Source organism: Lampetra fluviatilis, chromosome 2, assembly GCF_964198595.1.
Source record: "Lampetra fluviatilis chromosome 2, kcLamFluv1.1, whole genome shotgun sequence".
NCBI lineage: Eukaryota > Metazoa > Chordata > Hyperoartia > Petromyzontiformes > Petromyzontidae > Lampetra > Lampetra fluviatilis.
This window is the reverse complement of record NC_136276.1, coordinates 7655155-7675152: the sequence shown is the minus strand read 5'-3', so window position 1 is coordinate 7675152 and position 19998 is coordinate 7655155. Positions and strand designations below refer to the sequence as shown.

At 40.1% G+C, this 19998-nt stretch overlaps 1 protein-coding gene across 5 annotated transcripts in view; it reads left to right on the top strand.

Annotated features, from left to right (window-relative positions):
* The first annotated feature begins 618 nt into the window (after positions 1-618).
* The window catches only part of LOC144941034 (protein cordon-bleu-like), a 59978-nt gene continuing 40598 nt past the window's right edge, over positions 619-19998 (top strand). For all 5 annotated transcript variants that reach the window (XM_078867493.1, XM_078867477.1, XM_078867484.1 and 2 more), the window contains exons 1-3: positions 619-957; positions 1993-2028; positions 3024-3108. In XM_078867493.1, the coding sequence (XP_078723619.1) occupies positions 3056-3108 (53 nt within the window). In that variant the 5' untranslated portion in view covers positions 619-957; positions 1993-2028; positions 3024-3055. The remainder of the gene's footprint in view (positions 958-1992; positions 2029-3023; positions 3109-19998) is intronic.

Genomic DNA, 19998 nt, shown 5'->3' with positions numbered 1-19998 from the left:
TTCTTGTGGGGATACGCCAAAGACCGTGTTTTTGTGCCACCATTAGCGACTAATCTGGATGACCTCAAAAACAGAATCACGGCAGCGGTGACTTCAGTGGAAGATGAAACTTTGAGAGGCGTTTGGGACGAATTCAACTATCGTCTCGATGTTGTCCATACATCAGTTGGAGGGCACATAGAGCATTTATAGAATGGATAGTACAACTTGATAACTCATGAAACCGTTTGTAACTTTTTGTGTTGTACCATGTTGCCATCGTGAAATATACCGCTTTGAACTTGGGTCCATCTTTTTGAAACACCCTGTATTCGGGTCCTATAAATTTCCCCACGATAAGCCACTTCGTTGACCTATCATTTTCGATAGCCAGGTCGCTTCTGGAAAGAAAAAAAAGAAAAAGAGCTAACATAGCCTCAGTGGGCCTTGCCCTGGTATTATAAAAAAAATGAGTTTAGTTTATGAAGTACTGTATAAATCTGAAGGTTTGTTTGGTATTCACCCGCCCAGAGTTGGCATCAAATCTGAGCCAGAGTGGGCGGGGCCCAAGCGGGGAGAAGCCCCGCCCCCGCCCCCCTCCCCCTGCCCCCTCCCCCTCCTCCTGCCGCTGTCATCCACTCCACTTCTCTCGCTCTCTCTCTCTCCTCCAGCTTCCATAATCTCTCTCCTTCTCTCGCTCATCTGCTCCGTCGGCCCTTCGCACCGACAGGACTACGCAACAGTGACGGGCAAGAGACGGACGTACCGAGGTCCCGGCCACACTAACGTCGAGTTGGGTTCACGCTCCCGCCCGTCCGTCCGTCGGTCGTCTCCTCCCGGCTTCCAGGGAGGAGTAAGAGACGGCAAACAGCAGCAAGCAGCTTGTGGAGTTACAAAGTTTTGTCTGGAGACCCTGGAAGACAAATCCACGACTACCAACAACAACATCAACAAACAACAACAACAACATCGCCGCTGGTATTGCTACTTCGCTGCACGCTGTTGGTGGTGTCACCGTCTGTGTGCAGGTCGAGATAGAGAAGAGAGAGATCGATGGGGTTGTTTGTTTGTTGATGTTTTGTACTTTTTTTTAAAAATGATATTAATGTAAATGTGTGATGCTACTTGCTTGCAAAGTGTCACAACTCTTGCGGTTACTACCGAGGTCGCGTTCGTTAAAAAAAGCCTGTAAAGTTGTGGTGATGATGATGATGTGGTTGTGGTTGTTGTTGTTGTGTTCTGGCTCCCTTGTTTCTGTTTAATAATTGCACCCGCATTGTCGCGCTTGTAACATCTCTGGAGCCGCTATGTTCAACAAGTCGGGATGATAAGTAACTCTGATAACTTAACACAAATAGTTGGTGTACGGGAGAAGCGTGCGTGGCGTTTGTGGTTTATGTGGCTGTTATTGTTTGATTTTTTTAGATGTACTGTACTGTACCTCTAATGTATTTTGCTGGAATGACAGCACTGTACTCTCATCGTACGGGTAGTTAAAAGTAATGTGTATAGATTACAAGTCAAGTTATGAGTGAACAACTCAGAAACCTACGTGTCTTTTTGGTGGTAACGTGACTGTATTTATGCTCTCTGTGGCTAATACATGTGTCTGCTTTACTACAATGTTCATTTATATTGGTTCATAAGTGCTGTGTTTAACAGTATAAAGTACTACCACACTTGTGTGTGTGCAGACGCTGGTAGCGGTTTAATAGCAAATGTGATCATATGACTCACGTATTTCTTTGCCTTTTCTATACACATGTAAATCTGACACTTGCGCATGTAAAATAACTTTGCTGAATACAGTATGATCATGTTATAATGCTTGAACAATGTGTGTGTGTTCGCATTTAAAGTATATTGAGATGTTTTTAAAAAAAATCACAATGGATGACGTGATTGTTATGGCAAGTTGCTGTGTACAATCGTTGATCCTCTTAGCAGTGTCCGCTCATTCTGGCTGACGTGTAACCATTGTTGTATTGTGTGTGTGTGTCCCCGTGTGTGCAGGCAGGTTGTTCCCCCCCCTTTGAAACTGCTGCCAAGGTGCTTACACATAGAACTTCAGTGTACAACGTACACAGCAGATTGCAACATCTTCCTACAACACACACACACACTTCTTACTCACTAGCCGGTTACTGCATTACGCCAAGAATGCAGTAAGTGGTCAGATCGTACACATTTGGTTATTCACCAAAACAATCCTATCGTACGTGTAACTGATCACGCCCTTAAACTCACTTAGTCATCATCTACTAGGTGTGCCTTGATAATGTTAACTGGTTACTTGACGGAGTGACCACCCCCATATTGATGGATGATTTTAAAAAAAATGAACAGATTCATCTCTGATTCAATTACTCATCACGTACTAATAATCACTCATCAACATCCTGTTGTCAAGAGTGATTTTATATGACTTCACTGTGTAGTAATTTAATGGCGTTTACTGCACTCATAGAAACATAGTGTGTTCGCGGTACAGGGGTTGCACAATAAGTGCAAGATGTATAAAAAGAGCATTGCTCAATTTAAGGACGTGAAATTGCATACAATAAAGTACCAAACGTGTTACGTTGAACTGGCAATTGCGTTTACGTAGAAATTGCGTTTTACGTAAGCATCACATCCAGCTATTGCCAGGTGCACTTGACAAATGCATACCTATCAACCCCTTATCAGTGTCTACCTTATTACAGACCAAGTCAGACCTTATTGGTCATCTCGTGCCCTTATAAATCACAACGTTCATTCTAAAAAGTCCCATCACAAGGGAGAAACGCAGACAAATAGACAAAATTTGTGTTTTTCCCCGTATTGAAACGGTTGTACGCTGTATGGACCTGAAAACTCAATTTCCCTGTACAAGAATAATGGTAAACCGTATGGGTTGATGGGTATGCAAATGTGTGCACAACCTAGATCCATCCACAATTCCTTACACCCAACAGGATTTTGTTTCAAAGCACTCTTTTGTTTGAGTGGCCTGGAACAAAATCTGGAATGAAATGTTCTATTTTGTTGCGTACGTGTGTCAGGTTTTCTCCAATCGGAGTTCTCAACCCTGCCAATGGAAGCTGCTGCGGTGCCATCCCACACACGATTGCCCCCCATCCCAGCTAGGTATGGATTTGTTGTTAAAGGGCAGAGGTGGGACAAAGTAATTGTTATGCAAGTCCAAGTCGAGTCGCAAGTCATCAAATTCATGACTCGAGTCTGACTCGAGTCCAAGTCACATGACTCGAGTCCACATCTCATAGGTGGGACAAAGTCATTGTTATGCAAGTCCAAGTCGAGTCGCAAGTCATCAAATTCATGACTCGAGTCTGACTCGAGTCCAAGTCACATGACTCGAGTCCACACCTCTGTTAAAGGGTACAGTACTTTTTATATTCTTTGGTTCTTTCGGTAAAGTCACGTAGACAGAAAAAAGAATGATAAAAATAAAGTGAATACAAATATCACGTTTCGATCGCAACACAAGCGGTCGTCAGAGGCAAACTGTTACTGGTAGGAACCTCCTGGTTACACCAGCCCACAGGGGATTATTGTGTCCGTCGTGCAGGGAGGGGCTGGGTGGGGAGGGAGGGGCTGGGTGGGGAGGGGCTGGGTGGGGAGGGTGGGGCTGGGTGGGGGGTGGGAGGGGTGGGGCTGGGTGGGGAGGGGCTGGTCACCCCCTGGTGCCCTTATAAAACTCAACGTATAACCTACTCACGCCATCTTGTGCCCGCCCTCACAGTCGGGTATATTTGTGGAATACACCACGCCGCCGTTGACCCTGGCCATTGACCCAACGTTCCTACCTGCTCCCTCCGCAGGAATGTGTTAAAGGTTTGGGGATGGGCCTAGCCCAAGTGTATCAGCAGCACCAGGAGCATAGGCAGTGCACGAATGCCATTGGAGCAACATTGTCAATGCAGCAAAGGGCCGCCAAGAAATCCCTGCACCCCACTCCACACACCACACTGCTGACGGTGGAGGTTGATTGGCAAGAAAACACAAGTCAAGTCATGATGACATCTTTCCAATGATTGTTGACTCTATGACGTTCCTCTCGGTTGAAATTGTCTCTGTGTCTGTATATATGGATGGCTTCATGAACGAATCTTTGTTGATAGTCAGTAGGCTTGCAAAGTACCATCGTCTTAGAGAAATAAATTTCGTGTGAGCCAGCCTCTACGAGTGTTGAACTTGTTTCGCACAGTACGTACCCAACCGTTTATTTATCGTTGTTAAATAACAACCGCCGCACCGGTAATTGTTTTCATAATCACTGGTTCCGAAAGTCAGTAACCGGTTAACGTTTAGAGTGGAATTTTAATGATAATCGTACAGCACGTACCAGCTTACAAAACGGAACGGTGGTCTAAGCCACCGCTCGGAACATTTGTCCTGGTTTCTCAGTTTTAAAGTTAAAGGTGCAACGTTGCAATTGCTTGCTCACACCACTGCGAGTGTAAGGGCCTCCTTTGGAGGGAGCTGTCGATGGGATTGGTCTACTCTTACTGTCTTACATGCCGAGCAGATGTCTTGGAAGAGCTGGGCGTACCCATACTTTACCCCACCAAACACAACCTGTCGATCGACGAGGCCAGTGGGCTAAGCTATACACCACGGTCAACTCTCTTCGTTTCTCAGTTAAAAAGTAACACTGTTATGTTTTATTGCTACACATTTATATGTGTGACAAACAGATGTTTTTTTTCTGGCTTGCAATGTTGTTACGGGCTATGCAAAAAAAAACAATATAAACAACCCTAGATATTTTCACATGTTATATGGGTAAACCTTAGAATATGTAATTTGTATGTCGTGTTATCGCCTGTTATCTGTGTTTATATCTCAGCACATAGTTTATTTGCTTTGTGGCAAGTAACATGTATAAACAAACTCTTAATGCTCTGCCATGCTACGACAAGATGCCATATTTTTTGTTTGTAATGTAAACTCGTCATGCAATGAAGATATTTCTAACCTGGAGGCCAAACACAATTTTTCTAAAGTTACGTTCATATCATTACGACATATGTGTGTAATGTAAGGGCCCTTAAATTTTGGCTAAAATATGTGTTCTTGTTTTTATATATATGAAAGCTTTTGCATTTCAGCACTCTTTTTTTGTTTCAAAGGAATGGGGTACACTTAGAGCCCAATTAATTTGTTTGTAAATTATGCTTTTCATCCAGTTTTTGATGAAAACGTGTTGATGTCTCCCTAACCAACAATGGCACAATTCACCAAGGCAATGTGGTGGTCTGTTTAGTTAAATAGTGAATCTGGGTTCTTTTGGTCTTTTAATGTCTGTCCAAACTCAAGATGTCTTGAATGTAAAGTGTCGTGTTTTGTTAATTATGATGTTTACTGGTGTATGCCTTGCTACAGCATTTACATGTATTCATGGTTATGCACTTTAACTACTTATTTTATAATGACCCATTCTCTTGTTGAATCATAAGCATGGCAAACAACTGAGGCCTTGGTTTTTTTTGGATGAACACACAAGTAGCGGAATGTGTGGTATTCTCAAAGCAAGCGCTGCCAGGCAGGCAATGTGGGGATTGGGCTGACGGGCAGCATGATCTGATGGTGGTAAAGGCCATGGATGTTTGATCTTCTGGAATGGATGGGCACTGGGTTAGATAAAGGTCATGACTACATGGACAGTAACACTCCCTTTGGTGAAAGAGTAGGCTAGCCATGTTGTGGAAGTTTGATTGTTAACATATATAATTTATCTTATTATAAAGTACTGTATTGGTACAATTGTGCAGTGGTTAGTGCATTGTGCTATAAATCTGGCAGTCCGAGTTTGATTCCTGTCTATGGCTAAGACCTGTGACGAGTGATACCTGAACCAGCCTGGCGCTTCACAAACCATACTGACCAGCATGGTGAAGTCGAGGCAAACAACCTCCATGACCGGCATGGCGTGGGCGGCCTTCATTCAACAGCGGATTGACAAAGGACGATAAATATATGTTTAAAGTATCATAGTATATCCTGTGATAAAAGAAAAACTGAAGTGGTCACCAAAATAAAGCCACAGAAACACATTTTACAAGAATATGTCCCCTATAAAATAATATTTGCAAAGTTTAACTCTGAAATATGCTATTTGCTTGGGGTATTAACTTTATTTTCCATAAATGTAAATATTGGCATTTTAACAACTCATGGCATTAGTCATTATAATGTGTATACGATACACATGCCAACCTAGCTATAACATTACAATTTCTTTTTTTCAAGAATATCTGAAAACTAAAAACTGGACTTGATTCGCAGTTTGCTTATTCATTTGCTGTTTTATAGACAGGATGTGGTTTGGGTAGGGCTTTTAATGACCGAAGAAATGTCTCCAGAAAAAGTAAACTACTTGTTCGACAAGTTAAACATCATTGTGCACAAAACATACATTGCATAAGTCCAGTAACATTGACATGTTCATAGACTCTGTTATTAACTCTTTCCAGTAAAAACAAAGTATACAGCACATCACAGTCTATGTATACTGTATTTAGCAGCTCAATGTTTAATTGTTTCGGAGCACTGTTAGTGTGGAAGAGCCAAACGTGCATCTTTATAAATCACTGTTAAAGAGTGTCGAACTTTGTTTAAATGCCTCCTGTTATTTAGTCATGGTTTGGACGATGAAGGGACATTTGAACGCCATCCACAATTTCGTCTTGTAGTACTGACATTTTCAGCAGAAAACAAAAATGGCATTGTGGTGTGTGCAACTGCGTATGCAATGCAATACACCACGTTGTAGTGTCAGAGTCTTTATATATTTAGTTACAAGCAGATTGTGCATATATTTTCATTTACATTTTACGGATAATATACATTCACTGAAGAATTGTGACACAATTGGTCAGATATTTTTCTTGACTAAATTTTGAAAGCACATTTATTGCAGTTTCCTTCCATAGTTGGTAATGGGGACATTAGACATTGTCCCAAAAATTTGACTAAATGAAACATTCGCCAACATTTGAATTGGACTCGTTACCTAAATTGCAGTGTGTTAATCAGAATCAGAAAGGGTTTTATTCGCCATGAAAGTTCGCACAGACAAGGAATTTACTTTGGCAGGAAGTTGCATACATTCAACATATATAATGCATTGTGCACTTAAATAACAGGGGTTGTTTTGTGACCAAGTGAGCCATAAAGTTATTTGCATAATAATAATATCCACACGAATAATTGGTGACATTTCAACACAATTGGTTATTTGTTATGAGCTCTAAAGACACCTGTTCCAACATATTATGTATTTTAGAAATGCATCTAATTTTGCCCAGCAATATAGCAGTTCATATTGTAGATGCAAAATTATTTAAAACACCATAGCATTGAACATTCATTATGTATCATAGTTTTGTGCTTTGGATGTGAAAATTGCTTTACAGCATGATCTGTAGTTAGAACGTTGTATAAAACAACTCTGAGAAATCTAGGCTTCTGAATATGGAATAATTTAGCGATTATGCAACGGCTAATTAAACTAAAACTTTACATTTAGTGGCATGTTAAAAGTTGCTGGAGCCTAGGGCCCTAACTGTTATGAAAATATAAGGGAGTGCTGTGGCTGGTGTTGAAAGTTTGAAGGGTTAGCTTGTGCTCTTGTTCAAGAAAAGTTTGCTTGACCTTGCTAGTGTTTACTTTTTGTAATAACTCGCTGGAACTTCAATGCAACGTTTTAAGTATTTGCTGTTCCAGGGCTAAAAGAACATGTAATATAGTTGGACCTATAATACTTTTAGTGTTTGTGTTTAGTTGAACAGTACTGGATTTAATGTCAAGTGTTTCATTTCTGGAAGGTCTTGTACAATTCTGCTTCCATTTGTTTCATCAGTGTATGTGAAATGATGTACTGTAATATAATATTGGTTTTAAAGAGCAGGCTCTCCTATACAGTAGTTCTTATTACAGATGTGTATGGTATTTCGTATTTTACTGTGAAGTGTTTCGTGTCGTTTTGGGTAACCAGTTTTGCAGGTCTTCTAAAATATACGTATGGAGTAGATTTTTAGCCACTGCGAAAATTGAGAATCGTATTTCATTTCAGAATCAGAACATTTATTTATACGGGAGGAATCCAAAGGGCCATACAACTCTTTTTGACAGATGTCAAGTAGTACTTGGTGGATTGAGAACTTTTATCACGTGCGTATCATTCATTTCAAAGCTTTATCTGTGGAGGAAACAAGGGTTGCTTATCGATTCAATATATTTAAGCAGTTATTTATGGAATTGTCAGCTCCCAAAACCATGGCATTGAATATGTAATCCTGTTTATTTTTTAGGAGTGATGTAACCAATTAGCATATCCAAACTGCATAATACGGTTGAATGTGTTTGGTCACGTGACAACCAATTGTATTCCATTAAAAAAAAAACTTACAACCGGTCTGTCAGTCCAACCGCTGAAATTAAGGCCTCACCATGCTCTGTCAGTTATGGGGATTGTTTGATGATACTTCACCACGCTGGTCAGTGTGGGTTACTGAAGGCTGTTAAACTGATAAGAATGTTTTGCATGTTATTGATAATGCACAAACATCTTTAATATTAACAACCCAAAAGTGAATTGTGTGAAATATGTCTGCCAACAAATTAAAAGTCAGGAGTTATGGGAGTGTGGCAGAGTGCAGCGGGCTTAGCAGCTAGCGTGTGCATACTTGCCTGCTTCATTCATTCCATTTTATCCAGACAGTAAATGGCTTCTTTCCAGCCAAGCCTGGTGAGCTCATAAAGTGCATTATGCACTGACAGGCACATTTTAACATGCAGTGCTGCCACTGTGAATTACAGGCGTGGTGTTTGTTTTGGTGCCTTTTGGTGAAATACTGCATACTAACGATGTGCAACTGGTAAAACATTCAAGACCCAAGATTGTGGGTTGTACCTGTGTGTGATAGTTTGCAAATAAAAGTATTATTTGCATTATTGACCTGAAACATTTAGAAAATATTACAAACAAGGGCTCCAGCGCCACACCTGTAAGTGGTGGTTAGCAACAATAGAGGCTTTAAATACCCATACAAACTGTGAAAAACAGTGTGGAGCAACTGCCTTGAGGCAGGGCTTCATTTTTTGATCATGAATTGTTCCAGTCTGGGTTCGGACGAGGAGAAAGAATGCAATGCAAAGTTCAACAAAATTGGTTGACATTGACGGACGTCCAGTGCTGTCTTGACTTGTACGTCGCAGTTGTCACAAAGTGGATCAAAATTACATGTGAAACCTGGTTGTTTTTAACACTGTAGATCCAGTCTCTTCGTACAGCCAAGCATTTAGTCGTCAATTGTCAAATGAATGGCACCAGTAGCAGGTGTAACCTCATTTGTGTTGTTGATGTAAAAAAAACTCAGCACTTACAATGCATCTGGTGAATCCAGGGTACTTTGCATTGTAATAATCAGCTGATTTTATAATGCATTGGCATACCATGAAAAGAACATAGTCGCAGAAAATACTGGATATTTATATAATAGTGTAAAACAAGAATCTAACTATAGATGTATGTAAAAAAATAATACCATATATGGTATAAGGAATGTGTGTCTGGCAATATAACTGTAAAGTCATCAGCCAACGAACCACACCCTCTTTCCTCTCACATTTGTTTTAAAAAGTGAAACAAAAGTTAGGACATGTACTTATCTACCTCGTCATATGCTACACCTGGGAAGTATACAGTTGTTTTATACTCTTAGTGGGTTTGTCTTTGAGTTTAGTGTTCCTGTCAATGTCAAAAATAAATGCAAGGGGTGAGTGGAATGGTGTGTGAGAAGAATGTTTAGCAGCACATTTAAACATGGATGTGCTTTTAAGCTTGGTCAGAGTTTGAGTAAATGCTCCCGAGTGCATCAATTATTATCATTATCCATTCAATCTTTTACTTGAAATGACAAATTATGAAATTGTTCAATACAAGACCAGATTGAAGACTCCAACGTCTGTTACCCCAAATGAGCATTTCAGTATTGTGACATTCGTGAACAATGTGAATCTGGATTCATTCAGTTCAGTAAGCTATAGTGTGTGTCTGACTGTCTTGATGTATTGTTTTGGAAGGTGGAAGTGATCGGATGTAAGGCGCTTAAGCTGAGTCAACGAGAGCTGAGCCTGCGCTAAATTTGTTTTCACAATCTAAGTCAGGCATAGAATGGTATTGTAATGTTTTGCCATCTGGAAAGTTTAGTAATATTCAAAAGTCAGTTGTATTTATTAACTTCACTAAGAGGTCATGCATCTTAATGTCCTCTCTCAGTTGTAAGGGTGCTAAATTATTTTAAAAGAAGGCGATTAAAGTACAATTTGGTTTTATGTTGCCTCGGTGCAACATCATCTCAAAACGCTGTACCACTGAGACGTCCTGGGGAAAGGAGCATCTTCATTTATGTAATGGGCCAAAACAGACAGGCACAGGGCACGAGTAAAGTATTGAACCTGAACTTGAACAGATGCAGGGGATCAACAGCATGGATGGTGACGATGGGAGGCAATGTTTAGTTCCTGACTGGGCAGAAAAGGAGAAAGTGACTTTCCACTGAGTGAAGGTTTGCTGGGGGCTTTGACAACAAGCCTTGTTTGCTGGAGCAGAGAGCGCTTGAATGGAGATAGAGTTAGATAAAAGGGCAGGACACAAATAATAGAGTGCATCAATTCAGAGATAGCCAAGGGTGAGTGTAATGAGGCTATTGGAAGACGGCGAGTGTAATATTGTTCATTCTGGATTGAAATGAGAACTGGTGGAGGGATTGTAGTCTTTAGGCGATGTTGTGTTTATACGTCGTAGGGGTATTAATAGTTTAAAGTTTAAACCTTAGCCAAGTCTGAAACGTTTACGATTTCGTTAAATGTTTAAAACCTTGTTAAACAAAAGTACAGCCATCATCGCCACCTAGAGCACGTGGGTTGCAGTGCATGCACATGCACGGTCGGTGGCCACGTAAAAATAAAACAAAATCTCAAACAATGTTTTTTTTATTTTACCAGGTAAGGCCCACTGAGCTATATAGCTCTTTTTCAGAAGACACCTGACCACAGGGAGAACATGTAAACTCCAAAAATACAGGCGTCGGGGTTGGGATTGAACCCGTGAACTCTTGTATACGAGCGAGGCAGATAACATCTCGCCATTGGGGTGCCAGTGGCAAGATGTATTTTGTAGCAGTGTGTAGGTCCTTTATCCGTAAATTGCTTTCTCTGTTTTGTGTTTTTACTTCGTGTTGTGCTTTTTCTCAGTCCGTTTTTTTTGTCACTTTTGTTTTATTTCGCGCCATTTTTTAATTCATTGTGTGATTTTTTTTTATTCTTTGGGAACATCTACAAACACTTCAACAGTGACTACAGTGCAGCACAACACTACATACATACGGTAATGAGTTGTTTTTATAGTGTTATTTATTTAATAACATTTGCACTTTCAATAAATTAAATGGAAGAGAATCAACCCTGATAGGTGCAAGTGAGAAGTCTAGCAGCAGCATTCTGTATACATTGGAGTTTGGAAATCAATAATTTGGGGAGGCCTTAGAGAAGATAATTTCCATAGTCGAGTTGGGATGTATGTATGCATTTTTAACTTCTATGTAGTTTCATGCACTGGCGGAGCCAGTGGGGGGGAGGGGACACGTGCCCTGCCAATGATCCGATCAAATCCCTAATTTCGATCGGATCATTTGGGTTTATTAGTTATAAATCGGCATTTTGCGACCCCCACTGCCACTGTGTAGCATATTATTACGTACCAGGGAATTTATGAGATGATAGGATAATAGTCTGAGTCCATAATTGCCAATAAGTAACGACAAAGCGGTTATAAGTGACTCACAAAATTGTACGCAATTGCGTATACAGTGCACGACTTCCCTGAAGGCAAACACCTTCAGCGAGCGCGATGCCGATCACACAACGCGGTTCGAATTCGACCCTCGATCGATGGCTGCGCCATCGCCGCACACGCGTCGAATCAAAAGCAAGGGACAAGTCCTTACTTACTCGAGGGGTTGCCCCCCCCTACCTGAAAATCCTGGCTCCACCATTGGTCACATGTGGTTATTGGCGACGTGATGTGGTGAATGCATGGATGTGGTGAATGCATGGATGTGGGTTCCAGTGGTAATGAGGGAGACACTGTGCAGATGGAGACGTGGGAAGATGATGAGAGCTCAGAATTAATGACAATCCCAAAGTTTAGCAACATTTTTTCCAGTGCAATTTCAAGAATTTCGGAGCGTAATGATCAAACTTTTGTCTCGGGGTGAGGAACCTATGGCTCCTGGGTCAGATGGTGTCTGTGACTAATTCATATGATTACACTAGCCTTTTGCCCGTCCATGGATTGGTGTATTTCAGTAAATCTGAAAGTTGCAAGCAAAAAGCAGACCGTGACATGATATTCATTGCATCAATTAGTGTGCAATTTGTTAGGCCGCGGTGACACAGACTTATTCAATTTAAAGGTTATAATCCATTGTTCATCATGACGTCCTTTTTACTTCTATGTTTCAATAGCGTTACGGAGATCACGTGACGTGAGGGTTCTGCCTTTGTAGTGAGGGTTGTAAGTTGACGCTGAGGAGGGGGGAGAAGGCGCCTCGCCCCCCCATGTGGAGTGACGTCACCCGCTAATTATTATTAATGGTGGGGGGGGGTCCATTTGGAGACGTCACCTCTTCATGATTATTAATGAGGGGGGCTGTTTGGGGAGTGACGTCACCTGCTCATGATTATTAATGAGGGGGGCTGGCCGACGTGGAGTGACGTCACGCGCGGGACACAGACATTCTTGGCTCATTGTAGTAAATTAACCTCGCTCTGATCTTTGCACCTGATAGTCACAGTGATGACATCACCTTTATTGAATTTAAGACCGGAAACTGGAAAACTTCTTCACAATTCTGACAAACTGCCTGATGAAGCTGGTTGTAATCACCAACCGAAACGCCGTACTCAAATTGTAAATGTTGTCGGTTTACTCTCCAACACTCCGGTGTGCTGAAGTAGTAAGGAATCAGCACGTTTTGTTAATGTGAGAAACCTTCCTACTTGGCTGCATCAGGTGGTGGTGGGTTAAGAACACACATGTATTTATTTCAGCTAAACCAAAAAAACATTTTATGTCTGTGACTTCATTTCATATGGCCAGGGCCACATGAAGCAGCACCAAATGAAACGTGTTCATCACTGCAGATACCTTAGCTGCACTAATTGGGAAAATTTTCTACCTAGCTATACTGTGCTTCTATTATATTATTAGCCACACTCAGTCACTGCAAGCATCTGTTTATACTCGGTTTATGTGTGCATACATGTTCGTGTTATTATATGGTGTGTAAATGTGTGGCACACCGAAGATATTTGAAAATTCTATTTGTCCGTTAGAAAATGTTCCCCGCCCAGCTTTACTTGGTGTTGAGTTTTGGTTGATGATGAATACTTCGGTTTTGGCAACGTTTTACTTGAGAAAGTAAGAACAATCGAGGATGAGACCATGTCAAGACAGAAGGTTTAGGTTGGGTTCATAGAGTCAATGGCAACGTCTAGCTGGGTGTCATCACTATAGATGGTTGATATCAAGTCTCGAGGGAAGCCCTCAAGGATTTAAGTGGCCTATGACGTTAAAGGGAACAGAAACAATTCGGAGAAGTAATTGGGAGAGGTCCAAGGTCTTAAGAGATAGGAAGGTCATTTACCACCAAGAGCAGAACCGTTTTAGTAGAATGGCCAGTATAATGTCCATGGCAACACCCATACTCTACTGGGTCTTGGGAGATCATGGAAGGAGGTGGTAAAACATAATATTTTATAGGACTTTACAAGACAATGGGAAGTTTGAGATGATTTAGACAATTTGCAGAGATATTGGGGTACATTGTTATTTTTTTTTAGGATGGGAGTCTTTTAGAATTGGAGAGGTGGGAAAACATAACTCCTCCCAGGACTTTACAATGAGAAGTTTTAGATGGTTTGGACACTTTTCATGGATATAGGGATATTTCTTTTTTACATTTTTAGGATGGGAATAACAGAAGCAGTCTTTTAGAATTCAAGTAAGGGTACCGGATTGAATGGAGGCATTAACTAAACTGGCAATTTTGGGTGCCAGGGTGGGTAGGTAGTGAGGGATGAGCTTGGTGGGCAAAGGTTTGATAAAGATGATTTTCGTGAAAATGTTTCTGGTGGTGGGCTGACGGATGTCAAGGGCAGATTGTGGGGAGATGAGCAGATAGGTAATTGGAGTACACCAGAATGGCATTGCCTGATTGCCTAGACATTTTCAGAGAACGTGTAGCATTCTCCACACTTGGCAATTGTTATAGCAGTGGAGGAAGCTGAAGTCTTGAGGTCCACCTTAGGGAGTTAATAGTCCTGAAATAGAATGTAGTTTTTCCAGCACCAACTGCAGTCAAGGCAGAGTAGAAGTCTGATTTGGATGTTGCCATATCTGACTTATAAGCTTGATGTAAGCCTTCCGTATCTGGTTGTGGATTTCAACTATAATATAGGTATTTTGGGTTAGATAGCGTAAATATATAAATGTGTCGTTAAATCCGCTAACACCTGACACAGCCAATTAGTAAGGTTTGTCACGTAAACAGAACATGCCAATTCATTACTAATACAGCACACCGGTGTGTTGGAGAGCAAAGCCTGCGGGTTTCATGACACATTTATATATTTACGCGATCCAACCCAAAATACCTGTATTATGGATGATATTGGAGGCGAAAGCTTCCCTGTTAAAGTGGATTTCAAGGCTGGATTTCTTGTAATTGTTTTCAAGTTTATGACCATTGATTTTCTGCTCACAGGGCATGAGTTTGTTTGAGCAAATAAACTGCAGGACATGTTTGAGTATCCGTGTTATTACTTTTAGCTGATAGATGTGGAGGGACGTGAAGAAAATAAAAACTAAAAGTAAATTATTTACTTTACTGTGGATTTATACAAAGTTTTAATGGCTTTAAAACTAGTGACATTTTATTAGTGACAAGTGTGCACAATTCCCCCAAGTATTGTTTTATTAAATAATAACGTCCAGCCATTTGAAAAACTGTGAAAGAATTTAGAGCTCTGTATGAAGGCCCCTCCCCATGGCATCTAGTCCATGGGGATTGTTTGATCATATTTTGCCAAGCAGGCCTGTGCGGGATACTGAAGGGGGGAAGGGGGTGACCAGGGCCGATCTACTGATATTAGCGATGGCTGGGAAATGAACTCGGGTCACGAGCTTCATAGTACAGAAGCTTTTGGCTAGCCATCGAACAAAGACGGTCGCTGCATCGCGCGCTTTCAGATGTGCTTCTGCGGCCGTCTGGAATGCTCTACTAGAGCTATGCACTTTTTAAGTCTAGATTGAAAACTAATTTCTTTAGAGCTACCTGTTGTCCTTTCTCATACCTCCCATTAGCATGGCTGGATATGTACGGTGAGAAAGGAGTTCTCCATACATAAACTGACCACTGAGTCGCACACAGTGCTCTCCTGTAACTTCATTGTCGACTTAATGCGATCTATTGAATCAATGGTATCTGCCCAGAGAAAATGCTTATTTCATTTCTGGATAACAATACAGTGCATTTGCATTCTGATACAATGAACACATTTCAACTTTTAATTTCCCATGCTTGAGTGTAATGCACAATGTTGTATATCAGTACTGTACGATTATCCCAATAAGATTGGTTTTGGGAGTTTGTTGTTACAGTCATTCCTACTTAACAAAACACACAATGAAAATGTTGTGGCTTGCATCGCATGCCATGTGACTTTCATGTGCATTTTTTGTCTGCAGAACTGTTCAGATGCTTCCAACAAAACACACATTGTCCTACTTATCTCTTGCATTCCAGCAGCCATGCTTGCTCCGACCACATTGCTTTAATACCGAATCCGTTTGTTTATTGGTGCACTGTGACCAACCAGCATGAAGCCCACATTATCATATACACTCTTATTGTACTTATTAAAATCACTACGTAGAGCCAACAACCAAATATTTATCCAAGTAGCTATAATGTGTTGTATATTAATTTCGGTAATCTGAAAATTCTAATCTTGCTCAAGTAGATGTTTTTACCCAGTGGAGGGCCTCCCACTTGAGTCGGTGAAATGAGAGCATCAACTGCTGAGCAAGAAGAAAAAGTTTGAGTAGGTTTGGGTTTGAATAATGTAATGTGTTTATGTTTCTTCATTCACTTGCTTGTATACTTTAACGTTCTCCTAAACGTCTTAATTCCGCATTGTGATATTTTTTAATTCAAAATGGTAGTGTTGTGGTTGGCCCTGTAGTGTATGCCATTTACGTGATGAAATCTCATTTTTTAAAATAAAAAATCATGTATTTGTCAAATGCTGCCTGGAAAAAAAATATTAGAATGCCTTCTCATTGTCACATTTGATGGAAAATATGAGATGTGAGCTCAAGTTGTGTGACGTGAGAGGGAGAGTCCAAAAAAAAGGTCACCACCATACAGCTACATTTCAGTCAGATGACACACAGATTGGTTTGAGATGGGCAATTGTCCTTGTTCTCAAGACCGCTGCTTACATATTCAACACAGTTTCCATGATGGGGAAAATACAGCAGCTGTGCATCACGGGTTTTCCATAATGAATGATCATCCATAAAACAGCCCCAAGCAAGAAAAAACAGTGGTCGACAAGGGTAGACGTGGCCATGGCAGCAGAGGCATAGAAGAGTTCGTAATGACAAACAGGCATGCATCTGCCCCTATTTTAAGTGCTTCTGCATTTAATATTTGCCACGCTGATCTCATGTCCTTGCATTTTGTACACAACGAACTGTCCTGTGCGTATTTTAGGCCAGACACTATGCATTTACAAGCGGTACCGTGTTCCATGTTACCAGATATTGTGTGCTTACTTTATATTATGTTTTTGTTACAAATAAGCTGGACAAGGTGAAATATAAAACACTGTCCTCTTGGTTATTGGCTAAATATTTCTGCTCCTACCTGTTGGAAGAAGCTGCATGTGTGAACTCAACTGTTTAAACATATGTCCCCACATAAGCAAGTCTGAATAATACATGTTCGATTAAGACTCTTCCTTATTTATTTTCTAAGAGAAACAAAATGCCTTTTCCTTTCCCGTGTGCCCGAGGGTACATTGTTTCAAATACATAATGTATCATCTTAACATTTGAAAAATGTTTCCATGATGAGGTTGCCATTGTTACTTGGCTTTTATGAAAATGGCTACAGAATTGTGGAATAACTCACATCATGTAATTAGGCTACAGTGAACCCACTGACTGGAAACACCTCATTGCTTGCATGTATCAATGCATTTATTACATTGATTGGTTGTTTGCATGTTTAAAAGTACAGTAATATATTGCCTTTACATTTAACTTAAAACAAATTTGTGTGCAATGTAGTGTGAAATTTTAAATAAGCATTGTTAAAACAATATATCCCTTTTTATATAATTGCACAACAATTTATTTTTGCAGAAATATCGTACATGTTCTGGAAAATGCTATTTAGTTCTAAAGTATTTTAATATTAAAAAAGGTTATTTTTAAAGCTATGAAATGTTTTCATTCACCAGATTGAAATATTTCACTTTATTACAGTATTATTTGTGTAACGTTTTACAAGTCACAAATCATGTGTATGGTTTGGTCATTTCCTCAGTCCGCATGGATTAACATTCCATGCATTCCCTGTGCAGCACTCTGGATATTCATTAAGTAAAGTTTACTTGGCACTAAGTAAATGGTTAAGGAATAATCAAAAAGCCTATCTGACAAGCATTTAATGATAAAATAGTCTGAAGGATAAAAAACAACAACTCCCTAGCATTAATTTCAAGACGCCTACTGACATAAAATATTTTCCTAAATTCTGGGAATATTTTCATACTTTGACCATCACTGTAAGGTACATAGCAATTTGTATTACGTGTAATGTATCATGTTGTGAAACTATTTAAATAATGTACTTAATATTCAATTAAATTGTGGTACATGTCTTTGCCCTGTTTTTAAAACGCATGCTACACACTATAATTAAGTCAAGAATTTATGTATTTGTTTATATTTTGGTGTTATGAGCCCCTGTAATGTATTATTGCTCGCGAAGAAATTAGTATGGGAACTAGGATACATTTTTGTAAGGTACATGAGGACACAAATCCAACATTCTAATTATGTTAGTCTTATATTTCGTGCTACATCGATAAAAATGTGTAAGTGGTGGCTGTGTATTATTCCGAATAGCTGGGGGCAGTGCAGGTGTTAAGGCAATTACGAATTGCAGAGCCGTGCCATGATGCTGTAGGCAAGTACAACTGAAAACAACAAGGACTACATATGTGCACTATTTAGTGCTGGATCGTGCAATTCTCAAAGATTTTTTTTCATTTCACTGATGAGAATCTTTCCTAAACCTATAAAATCCCGCGTTAAGAGATGGCCCGATAGCTCAGTGGTCAGTGCTGAGCTTGGCACCGCTGAAAACCTGGGTTGGGATCCAGGCAGTTGCCTGTGATTAAACCTGGCTCTCAAGTGTCGCGAACCTGGCTCGCTCACAGTTCAGTCCCCAATGACTGGACAAAATATTATTGTATTAAATTTAGTCCTGCATTTAATTTGGCAAAATTCAAAATCTGATAATTTAAATGATGAAATGGGGCGCCGAGGTGGCAAGATGTTAACTACTTCACCTGGTATACAGGAGATCGTGTGTTCGATCTGGACCAGGTAACCTGTATACTATATTTGGAGATTACATGTTCTCCCTGTGGTCGCGTTGATTTTTCTTCGGGTTCTCCGGGTTTTCCCTCCACATTTAGAAACATGTGTTTAGAGTATTTGGCTGCTATAAATGTCCACATGATAAGCCACTTCGTTGAGCTATCTTTTGTGGCCAGATCGCTTCTGAAAAAAAGAGCTGTATAGCTTAGTGGGCCTTACCTCGTAAAAAAAAATAGTTTAGTTTAAATATCAGTTTTACTGTTATGTGACGAACACTACTCTCTTACAGAGCAAATAGGAATGTCCTGTTGCCTACTCTGTCCCGGAGGTTACTTGCTTGAAGTGATCTCAGAAGTAGTAAATGTGATTTCTTTTCTAGATTTGAAGCTTTCGTGACTGCAAGGATTCATATTCTTAGGTTTTTTCGGTAAAGTCACGTAGGTAAAAAAAATAATTAATAAAAGTAAAATAAAAAATAAAATAAAAATCACTTGATACAGCAATCGTGCTGTGACGGTTCCACCTGAAGACGGAAGCTTGTGTTGCCTCCGAAACGTTGTGATTTTATTTTAATTTTACTTTTATTAATTTTAATTTTTTACCTTCGTGACTTTACCGAAAAAACCTAAAAATGTGATATCTACTTTTGTGGTTCATTCTATAATTCGAAGAGTTGCTCTGCAAGAGATCTGAATGGATACTTCTCATTGCGTGATATGCTGGCTTCTGTTCTCTTGCACAGTATTGGTCATTGATCAATTACACTTGGACTTGTAATGTTGCAGATTTTTATACAGTAGTTTGACTCAGGGTTGATAAATAATATGGCAGCACAGGAATATGCAGATAAATATGAAATATAACATTTAACCAGTGTATAGTAGTTAAAAGTACAATATTGACCTCGAAATTATAAAGCTTCGGTTAATATGTGCACGTTAGTACAAAAGTCACAAGCACAACTGAAACCTATTCGCTTTTAATTTTCTCAGGAATTCAATCTTTATTTTCTTGTTTATTGTCCCTTGCCAATGTGACTTGAACTTTGGTCCCACATTCCTGTCATCCTTTAATAGAGCATTTGGAATAATTCACAGTGGGAGTGCGTAAGTGCGGTGGGGGGGGGGGGGCAACCCCCATCCCCCCCAAATCGAACATCTTGATTAATTTATTTTCAGTAGTTCACAATTAAAACATTAATTACATGCACCCGCGATTCCTAATGTGATTTACTTAGCGGACCCCTGCCCCCCCCCCCCCACCAAATATAG